Source organism: Narcine bancroftii, chromosome 13 (assembly GCF_036971445.1).
Source record: "Narcine bancroftii isolate sNarBan1 chromosome 13, sNarBan1.hap1, whole genome shotgun sequence".
Lineage (NCBI taxonomy): Eukaryota > Metazoa > Chordata > Chondrichthyes > Torpediniformes > Narcinidae > Narcine > Narcine bancroftii.
The window spans coordinates 45,285,455-45,309,346 of record NC_091481.1 but is presented as its reverse complement, the minus strand read 5'-3'; the positions used below and the strand labels follow the sequence as shown (position 1 = coordinate 45,309,346).

At 42.1% G+C, this 23,892-nt stretch overlaps 1 protein-coding gene across 2 annotated transcripts; it reads right to left on the bottom strand.

The window, feature by feature from the left end:
- Positions 1-3,552: 3,552 nt before the first annotated feature.
- Positions 3,553-21,696, bottom strand: mrpl42 (mitochondrial ribosomal protein L42). 2 transcript variants are annotated; one of them, XM_069909141.1, is made up of 5 exons: positions 21,603-21,696; positions 19,540-19,603; positions 18,111-18,195; positions 9,695-9,858; positions 3,553-3,853 (listed from the first exon to the last, which is right to left on the bottom strand). In XM_069909141.1, exons 1-5 carry the CDS (start codon positions 21,673-21,675, stop codon positions 3,808-3,810), a joined length of 432 nt encoding a protein of 143 aa, XP_069765242.1. In that variant the 5' UTR covers positions 21,676-21,696; the 3' UTR covers positions 3,553-3,807. The 2 variants fall into 2 exon arrangements, with proteins under 2 accessions (XP_069765242.1, XP_069765243.1); XM_069909142.1 differs by lacking the exon at positions 21,603-21,696 and adding an exon at positions 20,976-21,093.
- Between the last annotated feature and the right edge of the window lie 2,196 nt (positions 21,697-23,892).

Below are 23,892 nucleotides of genomic sequence, written 5' to 3'. Positions count from 1 at the left end.
AATCTTAATTGAGGAATTAGGAAAGCTAAAAGAAGGTACGAGAAAACTATGGCAAGCAGGGTGAAAACTAATCCAAAAGAGTTCTACAAATATGTTAATGGTAAGAGGAAAGCTAGAGACAAAATTGGTCCCTTAGAAAATCAGAGTGGAAAACTGTGTGTCGAACCTAGAGAAATGGGGGAGATATTGAACAGTTTCTTTTCTTCGGTATTCACTAAGGAGAAGGATATTGGGAGATGTGGGATAAAAAAAGCAAATTGGGTAAATATGGGGAATATAGAGATTACAAAAGGTGTAGTTTTAAGGCTTTTGAAGAATATAAAGGTGGATAAGTCTCCGGGACCAGACGGGATCTTCCCCAGGACATTGAGAGAAGTGAAGGAGGAAATAGCAGAGGCTCTGGCAGTAATTTTTCAAATGTCATTAGATATGGGGATAGTGCCGGAGGATTGGCGCATTGCGCATGTGGTTCCGTTATTTAAAAAGGGTTCAAGGAGGAAGCCTGGCAACTATCGGCCTGTAAGTTTGACGTCTGTGGTAGGTAAATTAATGGAGAAAATTCTTAGAGATAGTACTTATAAACATCTGGATAGACAGGGTCTGATCAGGAGCACTCAACATGGATTTGTGGGAGGAAGGTCATGTTTGACCAATCTGATTGAATTTTTTGAAGAGGTGACTAGGAATGTGGATGAGGGTAGCGCAGTGGATGTTGTCTATATGGACTTCAGTAAGGCCTTCGATAAGGTACCACATGGAAGGTTAGTTAAGAAGGTGCAGTCTTTAGGTATACATTTTGAGATAGTCAAACGGATTGAACATTGGCTGAAAGGGAGAGGCCAGAGAGTGGTAGTGGATAATTGTCTGTCAGGTTGGAGGCCGGTGACCAGTGGTGTGCCTCAAGGATCTGTATTGGGCCCATTGTTGTTCGTTATATACATTAATGATCTAGATGATGGGGTGGTGAATTGGATTAGTAAATATGCAGACGATACTAAGATAGGTGGAATAGTGGATAATGAAGAAGGTTTTCAAGGATTGCAGAGGGATTTGGGCTGCTTAGAAAAGTGGGCTGAAAAATGGCAGATGGAATTTAATGCTGATAATTGTGAGGTGCTTCATTTTGGTAAAAAGAATCAGAATAGGACATATGTGGTAAATGGGAGAGCATTGAGGAATACAGAAGAGCAGAAAGATTTAGGAGTAACGGTACATCGTTCCCTGAAGGTAGAAACTCACGTGAATAGGGTGGTGAAGAAGGCTTTTAGTATGCTGGCCTTTATCAATCATTGCATGGAATATAGGAGTTGGGAGGTGATGTTGAGATTGTATAAGACGTTGGTGCGGCCTAATTTGGAGTTCTGTGTGCAGTTCTGGTCGCCTAATTATAGGAAGGATATGAACAGAGTGGAGAGAGTGCAGAGAAGGTTTACCAGAATGTTACCTGGGTTTAAGCATCTGGAGTATGGGGAGAGATTGGACAGATTGGGTCTTTATTCTTTGGAGCGTAGAAGGTTGAGAGGGGATTTGATAGAAGTATTTAAGATTATGAAAGGGATAGACAGAATGGATGTGGATAGACAATTTCCGTTAAGAGGAGGAAAGATTAAAACAAGAGGACATGAGTTAAGAATTAAGGGGCAGAAGTTTAGAGGTAACATGAGGGGGAACTTCTTTACTCAGAGAGTGGTAGCTGTGTGGAATGATCTTCCGGGAGAAATAGTGGCGGCGGAGTCAATTGTATTATTTAAGAAAAGGTTGGACAGGTATATGGATGAGAAGAAGATGGAGGGTTATGGGCATTGCGCAGGGAGGTGGGACTAGAAAGGGGTGTTTGGTTCGGTGCGGACTAGAAGGGCCTAACGGCCTGTTTCCGTGCTGTAATTGTTATGTTATGTTATCAACACTTTTTTAAAAGATTCTGCTGACTTTCCAATTTATAAATTTCAAATTGTGTTAATTTAAAAATGACATAATTTCTGAGATTATTTCAACAGATTTCCTGTTGACATAGCATTAATTTTGTGTGGCCTTGGAATTTTGAAGATATTCTTAATTTATGTCTGTTTTATTCAAATATTAATTAATATTTGCCCGTTTCTTCTTTATTCAGTAACTGCATCACCAAATTGTCATGTTACATTTGAGTCAGGGAAAAGATTGTGGAAAAGGGATTTGTGGTAGACAAAACAGGTGACGCAGCTGGTTAAGAGGAAGAAGGGAGCAGACATTGGATTTAGGACGCAAAAAACAAAAGAGCTCATGAGAATTATATGGTAGCCAGGAATGAAGTTAAGAAGTGAAAATGAAGAGATAGAAGGGGGATATGAGAAGGTCTTGGCAAGTAGGAGGAAGGTAACCTCTAACGCTTTCTATGTTTACTTGAAGAACAGAAGAAAAATGAGTGTGAAGGGAGGGCCATTTAGGATAAAGGAGGCAACGTATCTGGAGGTGGAGGTTGATGGGGAGGTCCATAATGATACATGGCTTCAGTAAAGAGAGAGTAGCTGGGTCAAGGTAAGTTCAAAACAAGTTTATGAGCTGGAACAAGTCAAGATTAAGAAAAAATAAGTTCTAGATCATTTAAAAAAAATTAGGATTGATTAGTCCCTGAGGTAAGACAACATATACCCCAGGTTGCTCTGGAAGGGATGGAAGAGATTTCTGGGGGTGTTGACAATCATCCTTGCATTTTCCTTGGCTGCAGGGAGGGTGCTGAAGAATTGGAGAATGGCAAATGTCATCCCAATCTCTAAAAAAAAGTAATAAGGAGGATTTAAGGATGGTAGATTAGTGAGTCTTACATCAATGGTGGGCAAACTAATGGAGAGGATCCTTAAGGACAGGATTTACCACCATTTAGAGAAGTGAAGTCATCTCAGGGATTGTCAGAATGGCTTTGTTAGGGGCAGGCTATATGTCCTGAGCCTAATTGAGGACTTTGAGGAAGTAACAAAAAAATTGATGATGGGGCACTCGACATGGTCTATATATATTTTAGTAAGCCATTTGACAATGGGAAACTCAAAGTTATGAGACATGGGATACAGGGAACCTTGGCTGTGTAAACACCAGAGGACATCAGTACAAAATGAAGGGAGAAAAGTTCAGGGGAGTGATCAGGAGTAAGTTTTTTTGTACAGAGTTGTGTGAGCCTGAAATGCATTTCCAGGGGAGTTAGTGGAGGGTGGAACAGTAGAGGCATTTTTAAGACCTAAAGACAGGGATTTGGATGATACAAAACTACAGGCCAATAGGGTGTGGAGGATTTTGTTTTGTTTTGGTCGGTAATGTCAATGACCACTTACCTGTTAGTCTGTGATCCTCCCCCTTTCCCCCACCCAATGTCCCCACCCCCATATCTTTTCATTCAGGCATCTGCCTGATTTTCAACCTTCCTGATGAAGGGATCAGGCCTGAAACGACGACTGTTGAGATCCTCCAGCACGTTTGTGCGTGACACTGAACCCAGGAACTGCAGACTTTTCTTGTTTATCTCGTTTTGAATAAATGAGTTCAACAGTTTCTTCATCAATAACTGAGACAAGAACATTCACATTTAAGATTTTATTGTATTAAGCAATTCATTGTGATCTGTCGATAACCAACTGCAATGAGATGGATCAGCTCATTTCATTCTGATGCTGTGAAAGACGACTTTTAAACCTGATCTGCTTCTAAAACAATTCAATAGTGAAAATACCAAACAGCAACAAATTCTAAATTGGAGATGAATCAAAGTTCTTGCCTTTGGACTGGAATGGACCAAGATGCCAGTTAGAGGGACCAACTCCTAGTTTCACTGCTTTATCTGTCTCTTGGAGCATTGGGCTTAATCCTCCGTCTGTGATACCTTGAAACAAAAGAGATTTTTAATCCAATAATCATAAATTCACAAAATACAGTAAAACCCGTTATCCCGAATTCAAGCGCCCGGCAGCCTCATGCAACTGGAACAAAAAGGTGGAAAATTAATATTTAAAAAATTCAGGAGTTTAAAATTGCACCCCCCCCCCACCCCCCAGCAGTCAGCAGTCAGTTTTCCAATCACGCCACACACAATCGCAAGCAACTGGAAAATTCATTTATCTGGCATCTACCAATCCCCATCGGTGCTGTATACCCGAGGTTTTACTGCACATGTGTACAATTACTTTGGTTCCCTGAATTAAACATTAGTAATGGGCCTCTTAGCCCAAAGTCAGAAAATATTTTCCATTAATTCAGTTGTATATGGAACGAGTTGGCAAAATTCCAGGGTCATCCATTTGCATCTCCAGCAGGGGATCTCACACAGGAGTTAAATGGTCAGATGTTAGATCTGAGATCTTGGGTCTCAAGTACTCGAATGACAAACCTAATTTGCAAATCTTAAAACAACCTTAAAGGATCAGTGGAGTGACAACATTTATTTAAATCATGGTTCAAGGGTGTGGACATAAACGAATGGGTCAAGTTTAGCACAAAATTTATTAAGAAACTTACAATAATAAAATTAATCCAATAAACAACCCACAAACATCATCCTTAATGGACACTCGACATAAATAACATTATTATTATACGGCCTATGTGGGGAAAAAACCCCAGACCATTGCAGTCCAAGCTGAAATTTCCGAAAAAATCACCAAAATTCCTCAGTCAGTCTCATCAAATCAGTCAGCCAAGAACGAACAGCTCACGGATCTGGTCTCCAGGTTTGAGATTATTTGTTTCTTTGCCCACTGATCTTTTAGTTTGAGGCTGTAACCAGCTGACCGTGGTCCCTAGAGACTTCCAACCCTGTCAGGGGAACACGAGACTGGTTTGAGTTTTGAATGTGGCAACAACCACCCTCCTGGTCACCACATGATGTTCACTCCTCCGAAGCCCTTCTTAGGATTACCAAGTGACCCTCTGTCACACAAGTCCTCTCCTTTGGACATCCTGGTTTGAGTGGTCCTGTGACGCTTGTCACTCAAAGCCCTCCTCTTGAAAGGGGACAGGAGAGGCCCTGGTCAGTTCCCCAAACTGCTGACAGGACAACAGTGCTGACACCCAGAGACAAAGTAGCTCAGTCTTCCTTTTCCCACTGAAAACTACTGGGTGAGCACCCTGACATACAGCTCCTGATGGCACTGCAAGCACCCGTGAACAAAGCAACTCAGTGTGTACCTTGCTGAAGATCACAGAGCTGGAGAAACTCAGCAGATCAAACAGTGTTGTTTATGTAGCAAAGATAGAGAAATAGAAGCAATATTTAGAGCTTGAGCCTTGTATCTTATTTAGGTTTAAGCCCAATGTAGGCAGGCACCTGAATAAAATGGTGAGGGGAGGGGAACAGATCCACAGGAGGGAGGGAAGAAGGGATGGAGGGCACAATAGAAAAGAGGGCGTGAGGGGATAGCTCTGTGAATGGAGAGACCAGGGAGTGGAGAGCTGGACGAAAGGAGACAAAGGGATGGGGATGGGAGGGAGAACGGGGAGTGGGTTGACAGAAACCAGAGAAGTCGTTGTAACTGCCATCCGGTTGGAGATGGCCCATTTCACAGGTGGCCTTGGTTCGACAGTTCGAGGCCATGGTCAAACATTTCAAAGTGGGAGTGGGGAGCGGAATTGAAATGGTGATCCCAGTCACTGAGTGAAGAGGCTCAGTGAAGTGATCTCTCAGTCTGTGTCCAGTCTCTCTGATGTAGAGGAGGCCAAAATTGGAGCACTTGATACAGTAGACGATTCCCGCAGATTCATGAGTGAAGTGTTGCTCCACTTGGAAGGACTGTTTGGGGCCATGAATATTGGAGAGAGAGGAGGTGTGGGCACAAGTGGGGCTCTTCCTGCAGCCATAGGGGCAGGTGCAAAGGGGGCATTTAGTGGCAAAAATTAGTGGACAATTATGTCACAGAGGAACTGCCCCAATGGAAGGCAGCGAGGTGAGGAGAGGGGATGATGTGCCTGGTTGCAGAGGTTAATGTTTTGAATGGGAAAGCTGCAGGGGTGGTAGGTGAGGACAAGGGGAATCCTGTTCTTGTTGTGTCTAGAGACAGAGGGGGCCAGGGCAGATGTGCAGGAAATGGAGGAGATGCTGGTAAGGGCTGAGTTGATGGTGGTCGAGAGGAAGTCATATTTTTTGAAGAAAAAGGTAATCTTGGATGATATGGAATCGAAAACCTCATCCTGGGATCAGATGCAATGGAATCAGAGGAATTGAGACGGTGTAATTGGATCCTGAATTTCCTCACCTCCAGACACAAATCAGCGCAGATTGGCAAGAACATCTGCTCTTTAATCTCCGTCGGTACCAAAGCACCACAGGGCTGTGTACTTAGCCCCCACTTGACTCCACTTACACCTATGACTGCAAGGCTCGGTACAACGCCACTTACAAATTTGATGACATTACCACAGTAGTGGGCTGTATAAAAAAGGGCATTGATTCAGCATACAGGAGGGAGGTTAAAAACTTGGCTGAGTGGTGTACTAACAACAACCTCTCACTCAATGTCACCAAAAGCAAGGAGATGATTTTAGACCTTAGGAAGGGAAAACAAGTGGGAGATCAGAGGAGGAGAGTGTGAGCAAATTTAAATTCCTGAGAATTACTATTTCAGAGAATCTTTCCTGCACCCAACGTACTGATATCACATGAAGAAAGCACGTCAGCGCCTCTAATTCCTCAGGAGTTTGCAGAGATTTGGTGTAATATCAGAACCCTTGGCAAATTTCCACAGAAGTGGAAAGTGTGCTGACCGGCTGTGTCGTGGCCTGGTATGTGGGCATGCCTGTTCTTGCCGGTACCATCAGGAAAGAGGTGCCACAAGATACACAACAGGATCAGGAACTGCTGCTCCCCACCTCCCCAAACCCACCCGCACCACCATCAGACTCCTAAACAATAGACTTAATGCGAGACACAGTTAAAAATATTACTTAGCACATCTGTATTTGCAGTGTGCTTTCATTTCTCTCTTTTATATACATATCTTTTTCCTGAGTATCTTCTTCTTTTCCAGTCCCTCTAGAGGCCATTCCTCCAGTGCCCACTCCCACTTCCCTCTCCTTTTCTCGCAGCCAAGGCTGTGACCTTCCCAGGACCCCTTGTTTTGGGTGCAAGGAATCAGAGTGTCCCGGGGCAGCTTCTGGAATGCTGCCATCTCCTCCAACCAACATATTACTGTGAGCTGCACATTACATGGAAAAGAGCCATTAGACATAGAAGCTGTAATTGGCTATTTGCCCATCATTTAATCATGAGCTGATCCATTCCCCCATTCAGCCCCACTGCCCGGCCTTCTCCCCATAACCTTTGATGCCCGGGTTAATCAAGAACCTATCAATCTCTGTCTTAAATACACCCAACGATTTGGCCTCCACAAACGCCTGAGGCAACAAATTCCACAGGTTTACCACCCCTGGCTGAACAAATTTCTCTGCATCTCTGTTCTCAGCAGACGCCCTTCAATCCTGAAGTTATGCCCTGTTGTCCTAGACTCTCCCAACATGGGAATCAACCTTTCTTAATCTACTCAGTCCACACCTTTCAACATTCAAAATGTTGCAGCGTGATCCTCAATGATCCAGTTTAAGTTAAGAGCATAAAAGTTCATGCATTTATCAAACTGTGATTGAATTCAACATCATATTTGAAAAGGAGAAACATTTCAATGTAGCTTGGTCTACATTCAGGCAAGGCTGGCTTAAATATGAGACGACAAAGGGCACCCAGAGAAAATGAGTAAACCCGGACCTTCTGTCAAAAGACAAGAAATCAGATGAGCAATGGGAAGTGCATCAATAAGAATTAAACCTGATCCATAATCAGCTGAATTGCTTCTCGGCCTCTTGGCAACGATCAAGTGCAGATTATCGACTGTGAGCTAGTAAACTGGATCCATGAGAAGCCGTAGCGTAAAGAAGGAAGAGGAGCAGAAGAGATCGTCTGGTGTGAGCTGGCCTGCTGACACAGGGGAAGATCCATGTTGGATGGGGACCAATCTGATCCCCTTTCCAGCAGTCAGCCCACCTCCAACAGTTTTTCTTTTTTTAATGTAACTTTTTATTTATTGCACTAAGAACCATACCAACAATATCTACAAATGTTCTTCATTAAATATACACAGTGACATTTTTTTTCTCTTCCCCCTTCCCCATCCATCCCCCTCAAAACCCAATAAATATTAAACACAGAGAGAACAAAGAAGTGTTGTTCACTTTTATTTATTTAAGTCTAATCATGTTCATCTTCTTATCACTTTAGGGGATGGAGTTCCGAAGTCGGCATTTCTGTCATATTTCATATATAGTTCCCAAATTTGCTCAAACCATGTATATTTGTCTTTTAGGTAATACGTAATTTTTTCTAATCGAATACACTTATTCATTTCTATAAACCATTGTTGTACTTTTAGTTTCTCTTCCATTTTCCAGGTTGTCATTATGCCCTTTTTTGCTACTGCAAGGGCTATCATAATAAATCTTTTTGGGCTCTATCCAATTTGAGACCTAGTTCTTTGCCTCTTATATTATTTAACAGAAAAAATTATGTTTTTATTTGGTATGTTGTTCTTTGTAATTTTGCTTAATATCTGACTTAGTTCTTCCCAGAAAGTTTTCACTTTTGAATCCCAGCTTTGTTTCGTCCACTTCTTTGCATTGCAATTTAATGTACATGTTTGTTATAATTTCTTTTTTATTTTCATTCATTCATTCCTGGCCCATCCCTTTGCGAGCGAAGATGAACACAGTGTCTTGTAGTTCTTCTGCCATCGCAGAACTTTTTGCAGTCGTTGGCACATGGTGACGTACCACTGCGAATCATGGAAGGCCATGCAGTGCCATTTTTGCGACGTCCTCCCAGTCAGTATGGTCGACGTGGAATGACTGAAAATAACGCTTATAGCGAAGATGTGGGCAGGGAGCATCTGGTAGTCCATGTTAGAGGACTTCTTTCGGCCATCGGCCGTGTCCTCCATAAGGACAATATGGATAACCCACCGCAGGTGGGGGGGCTCGGATGATTGAGTAGAGGTCCGTATTCTTCGCCAGGACTTGGACGTTTGTGACTCTGTGGCGCCATGAGTAGCCTAGGATTGATCTGAGGCAGCAGAAATGGAATGCTTTCTGTACGTGTCCCAGCATTCAGAGCCGTGGAGAAGAGTACTCAGAGCGCAGGCCGTGTAGGTGGAGAGGTGGCAGTTATCCCACACGCAGGCACGGAGGTGTCCGAAGGTGTTGGGTGCTTTTCACAGGCGTGTGTCCAGTTCTGTGTCGAGTGTGTTCATTGTTGTCATAGTGGAGTCCAAGTTGCAGAATTTCTCTGCTTTGGCGAGCACTGACCCATTGATGGTAATTGATGGAGTGTCGTGGGTTTGTTGGCTAAAGAAGACTGTCTTGCCCAGGCTAATTTTCAGGTCAAATTCAGAGCAGGCAGATGGAAATGCGTCGCACAACGCTGGGAGTGAGCCATGAAGGCAGCATCATCTGCATAGAGCAGTTCTCAAATCAGCAACTACTTTCTCCAATATAAATGTCCAGCACAAGGAACCTAATCTTAAGGTTAGTCGACTGCAAAAAGCAATAAGAAAACTGAAACGTTCTCCCACAAAAAAACTGTTGAGATTGAAGGTGGTGAAAACATCAGCGCTGATTGTTCGGTCCAGCATTTCTTACACATACTGAAATCTACTGCGGTTGTGCTAGCTGCACAAATACTACTTACTGTCCAAATGGATACCAGCGGTGTTTTGTTGTGTGGAACATCTTGCTGAGTTCTTCAATTGTCGGCCCCTGTTTATCTCGCAGCACTTCCTTTTCTAATCTGGCCTTCAGCACCTGGTCATGAGTCTCCTCTTTATTCTTCACAGGGGATGGTCGTGAGATAAGCTGCAAAAAAGTATGGATTAAATTTGGGAACTGACCACTATTCAACCAAGAACAGAACTGCTTTTCCAGGCCCTGTGCTGGAGAACTGAAACAGGAAAGATCATTACACATCTACTCTAAGCCTCTGCTGATAACACACCCCATCTGGCACTTCTTTCACCTTACGTAACTTTTTATTTACCGTACTATGAACCATATCAACAACAATGTGTACAAATGATTTTCATTAAATATACACAGTGACATTTTCCCTCTTTTCTCCCCCACACCCTCCCTCCCGCTCCCTCTACAACATCTAAATATTAAACATATCAAATAAAAGAAAACAACAAAAGAAAAACAAAAAAGAAAGTCATGTCATGCACTTTTGCACTTTAAATTCAATCACATTCATCTTCTTTTCACTTTAGGAGATAGAGTTCCGAAGCCGGCATTTTATGTCATATTTCATATATGGTTCCCAAATTTGTTTGAACAATGTATATTTGTCTTTTAGGTTATACGTAATTTTTTCCAATGGAATAAACTTATTCATTTCCATGTACCATTGTTGTCTTTTTAGTTTCTCTTCCATTTTCCAGGTTGTCATTATATATGTTTTTGCTACTGCTCAGGCTATCATAATGAACCTTTTTTGGGCTCTATCCAATTTGAGACCTAGTTCTTTACCTCTTATATTATTTAAAAGAAAAATTTCTGGATTTTAAAATTTTGCTTAATATCTGACTTAGCTCTTCCCAGAAAGTATTCACTTTTCTGCATGCCCAAATTGCGTCTATTGTTGTTCCAATTTCTTGTTTACAGTGAAAGCATCTATCCGATATTGTTGGGTCCCATTCTTTTAATTTCTGAGGGGTGATATATAGCCTGTGTAACCAATTATATTGTATCATACGTAATCTTGTGTTTATTGTGTTCTTCATAGTTCCAGTGCATAGCTCTTCCCATGTTTCATTCTTGCCTCTGGCTAAGTTTTAGGTCACCCCTCTGACCTACTCTTGAATGATCATGTATCTGTACAATGTACAGCAAAGATTTCCACCCTAGAAGCAAATACATAATATTGTTACTGTGTTCTATCAAGTTATCACAGCATGGGGCTGTGATTCCCTCCTCTACGAGGCTATGTCTTTTCCCGGCAGGATAGCTCCAAATGGTACAAGGATTAGACAGCTTAATGCCAGATTAATTCAACAATTAAAACATCAACAGGAACAGACACTTCCCTGGAACCTTCATTTATTTTTCTTAAGACAAATAAATCTGGTGAAACATTTTCTCCTGGAGTGTATTTTCTATCCACTACTTGTCAGAAATAAAACTTCTCACACATGAGTCTCTTTAAAACTGATGACACGACAAGCTTTATTTACAAGTCTGCAGAGTTGGACTCAACTGGTTTCTCACCAGTTAAGCCCCGATACATACAGTGCATTGATTTTTATACCTTTATTATTTGCCCTTCCCCTTCTTATTAATACTGTTTTAATTGGTTAGTATTACAAAAACATTCTAAGTATAACTGCATTATTAATTATCACGTTCGTTACGTACGCTGTGAACTCTACATTCACTGAATTCTGTTTCTCACACTTCTTATCAATCCTTTGTCTCCTGCATGTCTCTCACTATGACCATGAAAAGATAGGTTTAAAAAAACATATTCAGCAGCTCCTTCTGTCCTTGACTGCTAGTAAACTCTCTGTCCGTTCTGGCTTCCCTGTTTATGATTAATCATCACATTTTAACTTAAGTCTTTTTAACCTAAATTCTCTATATCACATCACTCATAATATGAATTCTCCAGTATTTTCAAATAAGATCTGTTTTAAAGTGTGTGTATGGACTTACTCTATATTTTCCAATTTATCTCCCCAAAATATTCCTAAATATTTTGTCACAGAAGACACCAATCTTCATGGAAGCAAATTCACAATGAGGAGAAAGAATGTGAAATACTTAAAATGATAAACAGACAATTAGTTTGAAAACAATAATGGGAAAATTATTGGTAAAGAAAAAAATAATCTGTACTTAGAGAGGCACAATGGTGAGAATAGACTGGTTAAGGGGTAAATCTGGTTAACGACAAAAGTTTTAAAGGTAACAAGGAGGGGAGAACATATTATGATGGAATACATATTATTTAGGTTGCGCTTAGAACATAATGTGCAGTTCCTGTTCTCACCCAGGAGAAAAGATGTGACAGTGCAGGAGAGGGCAAATATTCATTTGGATTAGGCCTGCATCGGAGAACTTTAGTTTTAGGGAGAGATTGGATCAGCTGGGGTTACTTTCCCTGGTGCAAGGAGGCTTGGGTGTTGGGCGCTGACCTGACAGAAGTACGACAAAATATCTAATGGTCAAAAATTTTCTCCAGGGTAGGTCTATCAAAAACTAGAGAGCACAGTTTTAAGGTGACAAGAGGAAAGTTTAAAGATGCGCAGGTTTTTCTTCACCAATTAGACTCCAAATTTATTGTCATCGACGTGTCATGAAATTAGTTGTGTTACAGCAGCATTACAGGCGCAAATGTAGCTAGTCCATTCGCTGTCCATTCACAAATCTGATGGCAGTGGGGAGGAAGTAACATTGGGTTTTGTTTTCAGGCTCATATACCTCCTTCCTGATGTGTGAAGAGGGCTTGGCCTGGGTGGTGAGGGTCCTTAAGGATAAAGACTGCATTCTTGAGACACCGCCTCTTGTAGACCTTCATGAAGATTGATGCTCATGATGACGCTGGAGGAGAACACAACTCTCTGAAGTCTTTTCCTATTCCATGCATGGGTACCTCCATACCAGACAGTGATGCAACCAGTTGGAATGCTCTCCGCGGTACACCTGGAAAATTTGCATGTCTTTGGTGACATACCGGATCTCCTCAACTCCTCACAAAGTATAGGTGCTGACAAGCCTTCGTCATGATTGCATCGACATGGATGCCTCAGGATACATCTAGAGATGTTGACACACCCAAGAATTTCAAGTTTTTAACACTTTCCACTGCTGACCCCTCAATGGCGACTGCTTTGTGTTCTCACAAAGGGTGGAAAGTGCCAGAGGAGATGGTGGAAGTAGATATGGCAACAACATTTATAAAGCTTTTAGATTGTGAAAAGGCAGGGAATAGAGGGATGCAGGCCACATGCAGACAGATGGGATTTTCTTAGATTGGCACCTGCTGACAGATTGGTCCAAAGTTATTGTTCTCTGCTTACTCTTCTATATTCTGTGCTGCACAACACGAACTAAAATTTACAGGTAGCATGGTTAATGTAGTGGTTAACACAATGCTTTAACTGCATCAATGACCCAGATTCAAATCCAGCATTGTAAGAGATTTGTATGTTCTCCCCGTGTCTGAGTGGGGTCCCCCAGCTGCTCCCGTTTCCTCCCACCCTTCAAAACATGAGGTTTGTAGGTAAACTGAGATATTTCGGCGGCACGGGCTCATGGGCTGGAAGGGCACGATACCATGCTGTATGTCTAATTTTTTTTAAATTCTGGATGCAGATTGATTTAAAACAAGCAAAAATCTATGCAATCCAAAGCAACACGAATGTTGTGGCTGAAAGCAAACGGGAATGATCAACACATCTTCAAGACAAAGATCCATGTGCAACTAGGTCTGGTAGGGTTCAGTGGTGGGACCCTTGTTTTCCATGGTACAAATGGAAAGGGAGATGTCTCGATTCAGTTCACTGATGACAGTGTTCTTCTACTGACTGTGCGGTTGAAGATGTTGAAGAAATTTTTCAGCTTCTGGGCAACACCAATGTACCCATAGGTGGGTTCAAAAGAGCTAAATGGAGATGCTATCGCAGGTTTCAGGTAATGCATTGGGAACAGGTCATCAAAACAAGGGAATGTAGAGTGAATGACAGATCAGAGGGATTTTGGGGTGCACATCCAGAAATCTCTAAGATAGCAGAAAAGGAGGAAGAGAGAGTTATGAAGGTGAACAATGCATTTATTGTCCAAGGCATGTATATTATGTATATTATAGGAGCATGAATATTATGCTGGAACTACATTAAACATTTTGCCCACAGCTGGAGTTCTCTGAATAGAGTTGGTTGGTTGGTCAAAAAAAAAGTACTAAATAGACGGTCAAAATTTGAAAATCAAGATTTTCTTCAAAAATGGGTAAAGCTAATACAAAGAATCCAAGGAAACCAAGAACAAAGACTACAGAAGCTCCTATTCAACCGGAAACATTGGGTGAAAGTCGAAAAGGGAGCAGTGCAAAATTGGCAACGGGACCAGCAGAACCAGGTAAAACTGGGGAGTCGGGTGAAGAATAGAGCATCATCCTGGAAAAAAATAGAGAATATGAGTAAATATTTACACCGGTAAATATTTACAGGTGTTAAGACAATGATGAGAGATAGGAAGGAGAAAATGACCAAAATAAAAGAGATTGTTGAAGACCTTGATTGAGAGAATAGGTCAAGCAGTGATGGAACTGACAAAAATGCAGGAGAATCTTGAAGCTTTGGAAAAAGCTGAAAAATGGGAATCGGATAAACAAGGACTGCTCAACAAAATTGACCCGATGGAGAATTTTAGTTGATGGAAAAATGTCCAAATCATTGGACTGAAGAAAGGAATCGAGGGAAGTGACCCAGTGAACTTTTTTCAAAAGTGGATCGCAAAGTGTTGGGAGAAGACAAATTTGGAGAAAGATTACATATAGAGAGAGCTCACCAAACACTCAGACCCAGAAGAGCAGGCAATCAGAGAACGAGACCAGTTCTGGTGAGACGTTGAAGCTACCAAGAACTGGAGTCAATTACTCTAAGCAGAATAATGGCCATCCTGAGGTTGATCGTGAAAAGATATTATTTTTTCGAGACTTTAGCCTGGCCTTGATTAAACAAACAAAAGAATTTGATGATGTGATAAGAGCACTGCATGTTAAAAATTTCAAGTACTCATTGATATATCCTGTGACTTTGAGGTCAGCGAGAACAGATTTTTAAAGATTACGAACGAAGTGGAAGAACTTCTGCGAAGTTTGTAAAAAAGATTAAGGTTGCCGAGGGAGAAGATTGTGGAAATATTTGTAATGGAACTATGTAAAAATTGAATTTCTTTTTTTTTTAAAACAATCTTGTTTCATTGTTTAAAAGTAAAGGGTATAGAAATGCACACGGAGAGCTAAGTAGAGGACGAAAAAAATCTGGGGAAAATTGTAGCAGGATCTAAGGGGGAGAAAAGCACCTGGAAAGAAGTAGCAAAAAAAAGATGGCGCCAAAAGGAGGGTTTCTCCTTCTCGAGAATTCCGCGGAATTTTATCACAGGCTTTCAGGGCTCTACATAAACATCACCGTCAGGGCAGGGACATTGTACATTTTTCTTAAAGGGGAAGGATCACTATTATTTACAGAGTCAAAGAGATTTTACTGTTAAAAATATTGTTTTAAAGAATACGGATGGAACATTAAAATTTATTAGTCTAATGGTAATGGAATTAACGGACAGGTGAAAAGAAAACGGGTCTTCACACACCTAAAAAAATTAAAGGCAGATATTTCTTTTAAGAAACATATCTTACCAAAATGGAACAGGCAAAATTAATAAGAGTGGGTGGGGCAAGTGATATTGTCTTCATTTGGATCAAAAGCAAATGGTGTAGAAATTTTAATTAATAAAAATATGGCAATAATAATAGAAGAGCCAATAACTAATCAAGGTGGAAGATTCGTCATGGCACATTGTAAAATTTATGCAGAATCACATTTATGAATATTTACACCCCAAATTATGACAATAAAGTCTATATAAAGGATACCTTTTTAAAAACTGCAGGGGAAGGCAAAATATATTGATTGGAGGAGATTTCAATTTCTGTTCAGATCCAATAGTGGACGAATCAGCGAGAACAGGAACAAGGGCAAAAACGACACTATAATTTATGAGGAACTTAAATCTAATTGATATACAGAGACGGCTCAACCCCTTAGAAAGAAACTAATTGTTCTACTCAAGTTTCTACGATTCATATACAAGGATTGTCTTATTTGTAATAGTCTGCCCAGTTACAAAGTAGAATGGTAAAAATGAAGTATTTGACAAGATTTTATCAGACCACTGGCCATTAACATTAACTATCACAATAATGGAAAAGCAAGAGAGTATGTACAGGTGGCACCTTATGGTACTTTGTTGATAAGGAAGGATTTTTGTGAATTTATTAAGACAGAAATATTTAGAGAAAACAACCTTCCCCCCACTGATTACAGTTTTCTAATATGGGATATGCTTAAAGCTTATTGGAGGGGACAAATTATTTCTCTTACACTAAAAATCTAAAGAGAGAATATGTGAGATAATTAGAAGCCGTGGAAAAAGAATATCTGATATCATGAACACAAGAAGAATATAGAGAACAAAAAGTTACAATGCAATATACTACAAACATATAGAACAGAAAAATGATATTATAAACTAAACAAAAATATTATGAACTAGGAGAACGGGCACATAGAGTGATACTAGGCAGTTTAAAGCAGAGGAGACATCCAGAATGATAAATAAAAAAAAGAAGCTGATACTTTAACATCTAATCATAAAGAAAAAATAACACGTTAGGACAATACTATAAGAAACTAGATAAATCAGAATTAGTAGATTAAAACGAGATGGAAAAACAAATGTCGAATTTCCTAAAATTAGAAGAGAGAAAGAAAGAGATGATTTAAATGCTCCTTTTACAAGTGAAGAAATAGAGAAGGCTCTGGCTTTATAAGTCTTCAGGGGAAGATGGTTCTCTCCTGAGTTCTAAGATAATTTGAAGATTTATTGATCCCTTTTTGATGGATGCGTTAGACTGAGTGGTGGAGACCCAAATCGTTCTGGAAATATTTTCAATTGCTATAATTACAGTACTATAGAAGAAAGGTAGAGATCCAACATCACTTCTGAATGGAGACTATAAAATTCTACCAAAGACACTAGCCAACAGGCTAGGTGAGTACTTATCAAAACTAATACATCCAGATCGGGTGGGATTTGTTAAAGGAAGACATTCTTCAAATAGCCTAGGTAGATTAGTCAAGATAATACACATGGCAAAATCATGGTTGAATCCAAACAAAACTATTTCTTTAGATGCAGAAAAGGCATTTGATTGATTAGAATGGTCTTTCCTATTTAAAATGTTGAAACAATTTGGTGCAGGCAGAAAATGAATAAATTAGATAAAAACTCTATCAGAAGCCACAAGCTAAAATTATAACTATTAATCAAATGTCATCTATTTTTCCCTTGACTGGATCGAGTGGGCAGGGGTGTCCCCTATCACGAGCATTATTCATCCCAGCTATTGAACCTGTAGCAATATTAAGGGATTCAAAGTTGGACAAGAAGAACATAAAATTAGGTTTATTTGATGATGATATGCTATTATATAAGTCTGACAAGATTACAAACAATATTAGAAAATTGGAAGAATATCAGGATATAAAATATATATGAATAAAAGTGAGTTAATGCTATTACAGAACTTTGATTATAAAAGATACCAAAAAAGGTGATGGATTTAAATGGAAGATGGAATACTTAGGAATAATGATATATAATAATTTAGAATTTATATACTTAATTTACCCCTCTACTAGAAAAAAATAGATCTATAAAAAATGGAAAGATCTGCCGATTACATTAATGGGAAGAGTAAATTGTATAAAAATGAAGCTAATGCCAAGACTGCAGTATCACTTTCAATCGTTGCCTATTGTAAATCATTACATTATTGAGTGTAAATTTTTCTCAGTATATTTTTGAGACTAAAAAACAAGAGAATCAGTGAGATTTAACTGAAGAACATAAAATTGCGTCCTACGTTCCCCGTAGGGTAAACCTATTCATCTCAGCAAAGTGGTCATTAATCAAAGGGTGCAATTTTAAGTCAATTGGTAGAAACACTAAGTTTTGAGAAAATGTTACTTAATTGTCTCGGTCTTGGGACTCTGGAACTCACTGCTTGAAAGGTGAAAGTTAACTGGTGGTGGAATAAACATGCACACATTTCAAAAAGGTTTGGGAAGAGCACTTGAAATGCAAGTCAAGAGACCAAAGGCAGGCAAGATACAATAATTAAAATTTGACAAATTGTTTTAAATATAAAACTGTATAAGATTATTCAAAGTTACCTGCCAAGATTGAGTGACATTACGCCCAAAACCAAGTCTACAGAATCTACCAAACACCAATCTGCTTTTCAACACTCAAAGTTGATTCAGGCCTACCTTGGTGTGTTCGTATGGGATGTCCACAGACGGGTGGTAACAAACAATTGTCCGTCCATCTGAGGTCAATGCAAGTTCAACTTTACTGTCAAGAAATTAAGATAAAACATAAGAACCAGCTGCAATTGGCATCCTGCACATTCTGCTTGCTCCATCTTTAAAAGAGTACACAGCTGATCTTCCACTTCAATTTCTTGCCAGTTCACAGTTCAAATTTATGACCTTGACTCCACAGCTCTCTCTCGGGAAGACCCTCCCATCTCACCTTTCTCTTAAACCGTGCCTCGTGTCCCAGATTGAATGGGGAGGGCAAACATTTTCTCATCAGTTACAGTAAGGTTTTTCAAAAGCTCATAATCCTCTTTGTTCTGAAGCAAGTATTAAAATTTGGCTTCATGCTAGACTGCAAACCTGCTCAAACCTTTCCTCATAAATCAACCCCTTAATTCCAGGAATTAGATGATGAACTTCAATATATTGCCCCCTATACAAGAAGACCAAAATTGAAAGTTGTCTGCAATCATTCTCTGCAGCAGAGAACGAGAGCCTGACTCAAGCCCCCCACCCTGGGAACCACAGTACATTTAAGTGAAAGCCTGGTTTTCTTTACACCTCACATAACAATTAATTTTTACATTTTTAATGCAATGGGAAGGAGAGAAGCACAGAATAAACCAAAACGATTCCTTCACAGAGAACAGGACGCATAAACTTCAAGCCAAGTCTTAGGAGGGCATAGCCAAAAAAAGGTATAGAATGGCTGTTGAGAGTGCAGGCAGCCCCGTAAAGGCTTTAAACATCTGGCTATAGAGGTTGATGGGGTGGGTTTTTTTTTTAAAAGATCTTGACAACCATGGAGGTCTGTGCACAAGAATGCAGAGCCCACACTTGGCAGCTGATCAAAAGGGTTTGCAGACTCTGGGGATCAGTGGACCAGCTAATGGTACCAGAAGCAAAATACACCCCCCCTACCCCCACCACTGAAAAGGATAAACCTGGGAGACGACCTTCAGGAAAGGAGACCTGGATAGTGGTCTAGTGGATGGTTCAACGGCTGAAGGATCCACACAGGCTGCATGCAAGGGTGTCAAGGAGAAGGACTTGGGTGCTGATAGCTTCCTCACTATATTGGAGGTTTAGATCTGGGAGCTTGGTTTTCCCAATGGAGCTTGGTTTTGCGAACAGGAGACTATGCAGCTGCAAATCCACAGGCATTCAATGTTTCTGAAGGGACCTTTTGCTTCTCATTCTCTTGCTAATGGCACCTCTGCATGTCTGGCAATGGATGATGAATTTTGTGTCTCAGTGCAATACCATGAGAGGAATCTTCAGTTGTGGTGTGACTTTGAAATTATTTTTCTTAGTCCATTCTCTTGTAAGAAAGACCAGTTTTCTATTTCAGTAAGAGAATTAGGAAAGTATTACTCACCAGTTATAATCATTGGGAAGTGCAGTGTATGTAGACTTCTGGCAAACACAAACCCAGCCACCACCTAAATAACAGAAAGTGACTCAGAATTATTCACACTCCTATGCCAGATAAATCTTTGCTTGGTCAATTTACTATCTGTAGTCATGACTTCAAAAATGTATACGGGATAAATTTTTTAAAAACTAACCATTTAGATGTGAAAGGACAAAGTATCAGGGCAATAAATGATCAAGTTTCTGCCATGCACAAAAACTTGTATTTGCATACACTTTATTTTTAAATTTAAAATTCTACTGAAACCCATCAGATCTGGTTCTAAATTGGATTGTAATGGAGTGCCTCAGTGTACTGATTATAGTGCAACCCATGTTCCAAGTGTATGAGAGAATGAGAGAGAGTATGAGGCTTGGGTGTGAGTGGCGGGTGGGGGGGGGGGTGTGAGGGAGGAGGAATCAGGGTGAGACTCAGTGGGGGGTGGGACGAGGCATCAGGCTGGGATGCGGCAGGGAGGAGGAGGTGAAAGGCTGGGACATGGGAGAAAAAGGAGGCATCAGGATGGGATGGGGGGAAGAGAAGGCATCAGGCTGGGATGGGGGTGAACTGACTGGGATGGGGGGAACTGACTGGGATGGGGGGAACTGACTGCATGGAGTGGGGAATACTGACTGGGATGGGGTGGGGAATACTGACTGGAATGGGGTGGGGAATACGGACTGGAATGGGGTGGGGAATACAGACATGGACGGACGGGTGGGGGTACACAGACCATGACGGACGGGCGGGGGATACACAAACCGGGATGGACGGGGGGGGTGGGGGGGGGTCGGGTACACAAACCGGGATGGACGGGGGGGGGGGGGGTCGGTCGGGTACACAGACCGGGACGGACGGGGGAGTGGGTACCGGGATGGACGTCGGGGTGGGTACACAGACCGAGATGAACGGGGGGGGGGGGGGGGTAGAGGGGAGACACAGACAGAGATGGACGGGGGGGGGGGGGTACAGACCGGGATGGATGGGGAAGGGTGCCAAGACAGGAATGGATGGGGAGGATCACAGACCGGGACGGGGAGGGGGGGACACAGGCCGGGACGGGGGGGGGGGGGGGGGGACACAGACCAGGACGGACGTGGGGGGGGCGGAAGAGACACAGATCGGGACGGACGGACGGCCGGAGAGATGGCATACACACACGGGGGGGGGGGGGGGGGGGAGAGAGGGGGGCCAGTCTGGGCCGTAGCGGCCGATTGGGAGCAGGTGTCGGGGACTCAGGACTACGCATGCGCAAGAGTGTATTGGGGGTGGCGCGGCGGTGAAAGGCGCCGCATATGTTGGCGGGGAGAAAGGCCTGAGACCAACCAGAGGCCGGGGTCAACCACTTAAAGCCGCCTGCGCCCTTCAGCCACACGTCGAAGGCCAGGAGCTATCGGTACCTCTGACCGCCAGCGCCGCGTCCCTCAGCCACAGCAACCGCCCGACAGCCGATGCCATAATGCCGTCACTCCAAACGGCCAGGGCTGTTCCCTCAGACAATGTGGTCCGGTTGCAAAGGTTCCGGGACCGGGTGGCCACAGAAGGCGGCTACAAAGGTTCCGGGTCCGGGAGAGCACAGAAGGCGGGTGCAAAGATTCCGGGTCTGGGTGGGGACAGAAAGCGGCTATTGTCCGAGGACGTGGCGGAAAGGCTGGAATGGGCGGGTGGGGGAGAGGTTGAGGCCTGAGGCAGCGCCGCTGGCTGCAGTCACTGAAAACCATTCCATTTCGAGCTATTCCATCCGGTCTCTCCGCAGTCCCTGCAGTATCGATGTCCCGAGTTCGGGGAGAATTGGCCCGACATGAAGGTCTGAGCAGAGACGGAGCCCGGACCCCGCTTCCCCCTCGGCTCCCAGGGAAGATGCTGGATGTCGGGGCCTGGCAATGAGACACAGGAGGAGAGAGAGAGAGAGAGAGAAGGAAAAGGGCTGGAAACAGTCGAAAGCACCTGAGCCCAAAGGAGAAGGGACCACGGAACGGTCCCCTCCCGCCCCGCCCCCTCCCCCAACATTATCGAATATGATATACTTGTTATCCAGGGCCATAGGGGTGCCCTGCACTGCCTGTCTGTTCCCTTTCCCTCTCCTGCATTGTCACCCATCGACCCTTCTCCTGCCGCTGAGGTGTGATAATGTCCCTGTAACTCTTGTTTATCGCCCCCTCGAGTTCAAACTCCATTTCCCTAACTTGACTTGACAGTAGATGTAGCAGGATGCACTTCTCATAGGTAAAGTTGTGAGAGATGGGAAAATTGATCTAAAATTATGAACATGGAAGAAACTAAAATTCATCAGTTAATGGCTGTAACCAGTACAAACAGGATGAGCTTGGGGATTAGGATGCAGGAAAGCAGAGTCAGCACGATTAACATAAGAATCTTCTTTGTGACAAGAGCCACCATAAGACTAAGAAAAGGAATGGTAAGGTACAATAGAGGAAGTTGAGGTAGTCTGGATCAGATAAAGGTCTCCTAGTCCTAGATAGAAGTACCAAGTCCTACATATCTAATTAGCTAACCTTACACAGATTTATGCATATTAAATTAGCCAACCCTAGATAGGATGAATCAACTCTGCATACCAAGAGACTGTAGCCCCGAGAATCAGGAAGGTGTGAATAAGGACAATGACATGATGGGACACCCACAGGATATCCCCTGGTCCTCCAAGAGTACTGAAACTGCACGTAGGCAGGAAGGATTGCCTATGCCAAACCCATCCAGGGGGCAGAAGAATGTAAGGGGGAGGGCACTCTGATACTGAAATTGACTGTATAAAAGTTGGGTGAGCCCCAGTATGTGTGTGTATTCCCAGGGTAAGGGGAAGCACCCAACTTGTTGTAAAATAAATGTTCTTTGTTCTCAATTTTTGTCTCGAGCAATTTCTTTAAAGGTACTTCAATTTCTAACAAAGTCATCAGGGATTCTGCTGGATTTCCTGATCACCCACATTCTGCAAGAGGAGCATTCCCTACCTTGGCTGTAATTTCCACTACTTTTGACAGAGGAACAAAATATATAATATCTAAATCCTGCCCTTTCCTGTGCCTACCTGCTGAATCATTTTTGTTCCTTGTAAAGGGTGGCCCTTTCTTACTTCAACTCCTACTATCCATCATCTACACAATTCCTCAATTTTATAGTGATACTCAGCTTCTAGCTGTTGCCTCACCCCTTTTTAACTGCTACTGCTCCTTATGTCACCTTACATATAATTCTGTCCAATGGTGAAAACTAGGGTGGGTGCTGGGTGGGGGGGGGTGGATGATGGCCCCTTTTCTGCCCTCTCTCAACTTCACCCTCACTTGGCATTGGCTGATCCAGATTCTATGTGTATTTTTAATGAACAAACAGCTCCCTGTCCCCTCGACATAACGGTCTTGGAACATGAGCACGTCCATAACTTGCATTGTGGGTTCACCATGATCACTCTTTCCTTCTGTGTTGGAAGGGTCAAAGGTTGCTGTGCCTTGCATGGTGAATGTGGAGCTATGTTCCCCTTCTGGAATTCCCAGAGCATCCTCCACCATCCTGCCAAGGTCTTGAAGTCACATCAAAATGACTGTAATCTGGGTTCTGGAAGCAGGAAGATGTGCTTTGCCTAAAATTTACAGCATTCTATTAAATCATTCCTGATGAATAGGTCCTGAGAAAATGAGAGCGTTAGTTAATGGCCTTCACTGCCACCTGACCGTGTCCTGAATTCTTTGTGCTGCTGAGGATCTTGCTGCAGCAACCATCCTCGAGAAGCTGTTGGAGGTAATCGACATGCTGGAAAACTACAGTAGACAAAATAATATAAAAATAGTGGGCGTGAAAGAAGGTGAAGAATGGACAGACATGAAGAAGTTTATAAAAAGATGGATCCCAAAGGTTTTGGGAGTGACAGAATTACAAGAAGAAATAGAAAGAGCACATAGAGCACTGGTCCCAAAACCACAACCACACCAAAAGGCACGATCCATATTAATAAAACTATTAAGATACACAAGAAGAGAGGATATATTGGAGAAGGCAAAGAACAAAGAAAAGAAACAGCCATTGGAATATAAGGGATAATTATTATTTTTGCCTGGACATTAGTTTTGAACTTTTAAAGAAAGAGAAGGAGTTTAATGTGGTGAAAATGATATTGTGGAAGAAAGGTTAAACTTTGTGCAGTACTTAAGGTATTCATCCCTGGGGAACGGAATAGACTGTTCTCAGACCCAAAGGAAGCTCAATGATTCACAGAGCAATTGCTGGACAGGAACCAAGATGAGGAGGAGTATTAAAAATGACTGACAAGAATATGTATAAAAATAAGTAGTAAAAAAAGGA

Coding starts and splice junctions, on each gene's coding strand:
- mrpl42 (XM_069909141.1), bottom strand. CDS start 21,675: ATGGGTGACAATGCAGGAGAGGGAAAGGGAACAGACAGGCAGTGCAGG. Junction 19,604..21,602: donor CCTATGGCCCTGGATAACAA/GTATATCATATT, acceptor TCTGTTATTTAG/GTGGTGGCTGGGTTTGTGTT. Junction 18,196..19,539: donor CTTCCCAATGATTATAACTG/GTGAGTAATACT, acceptor ATTTCTTGACAG/TAAAGTTGAACTTGCATTGA.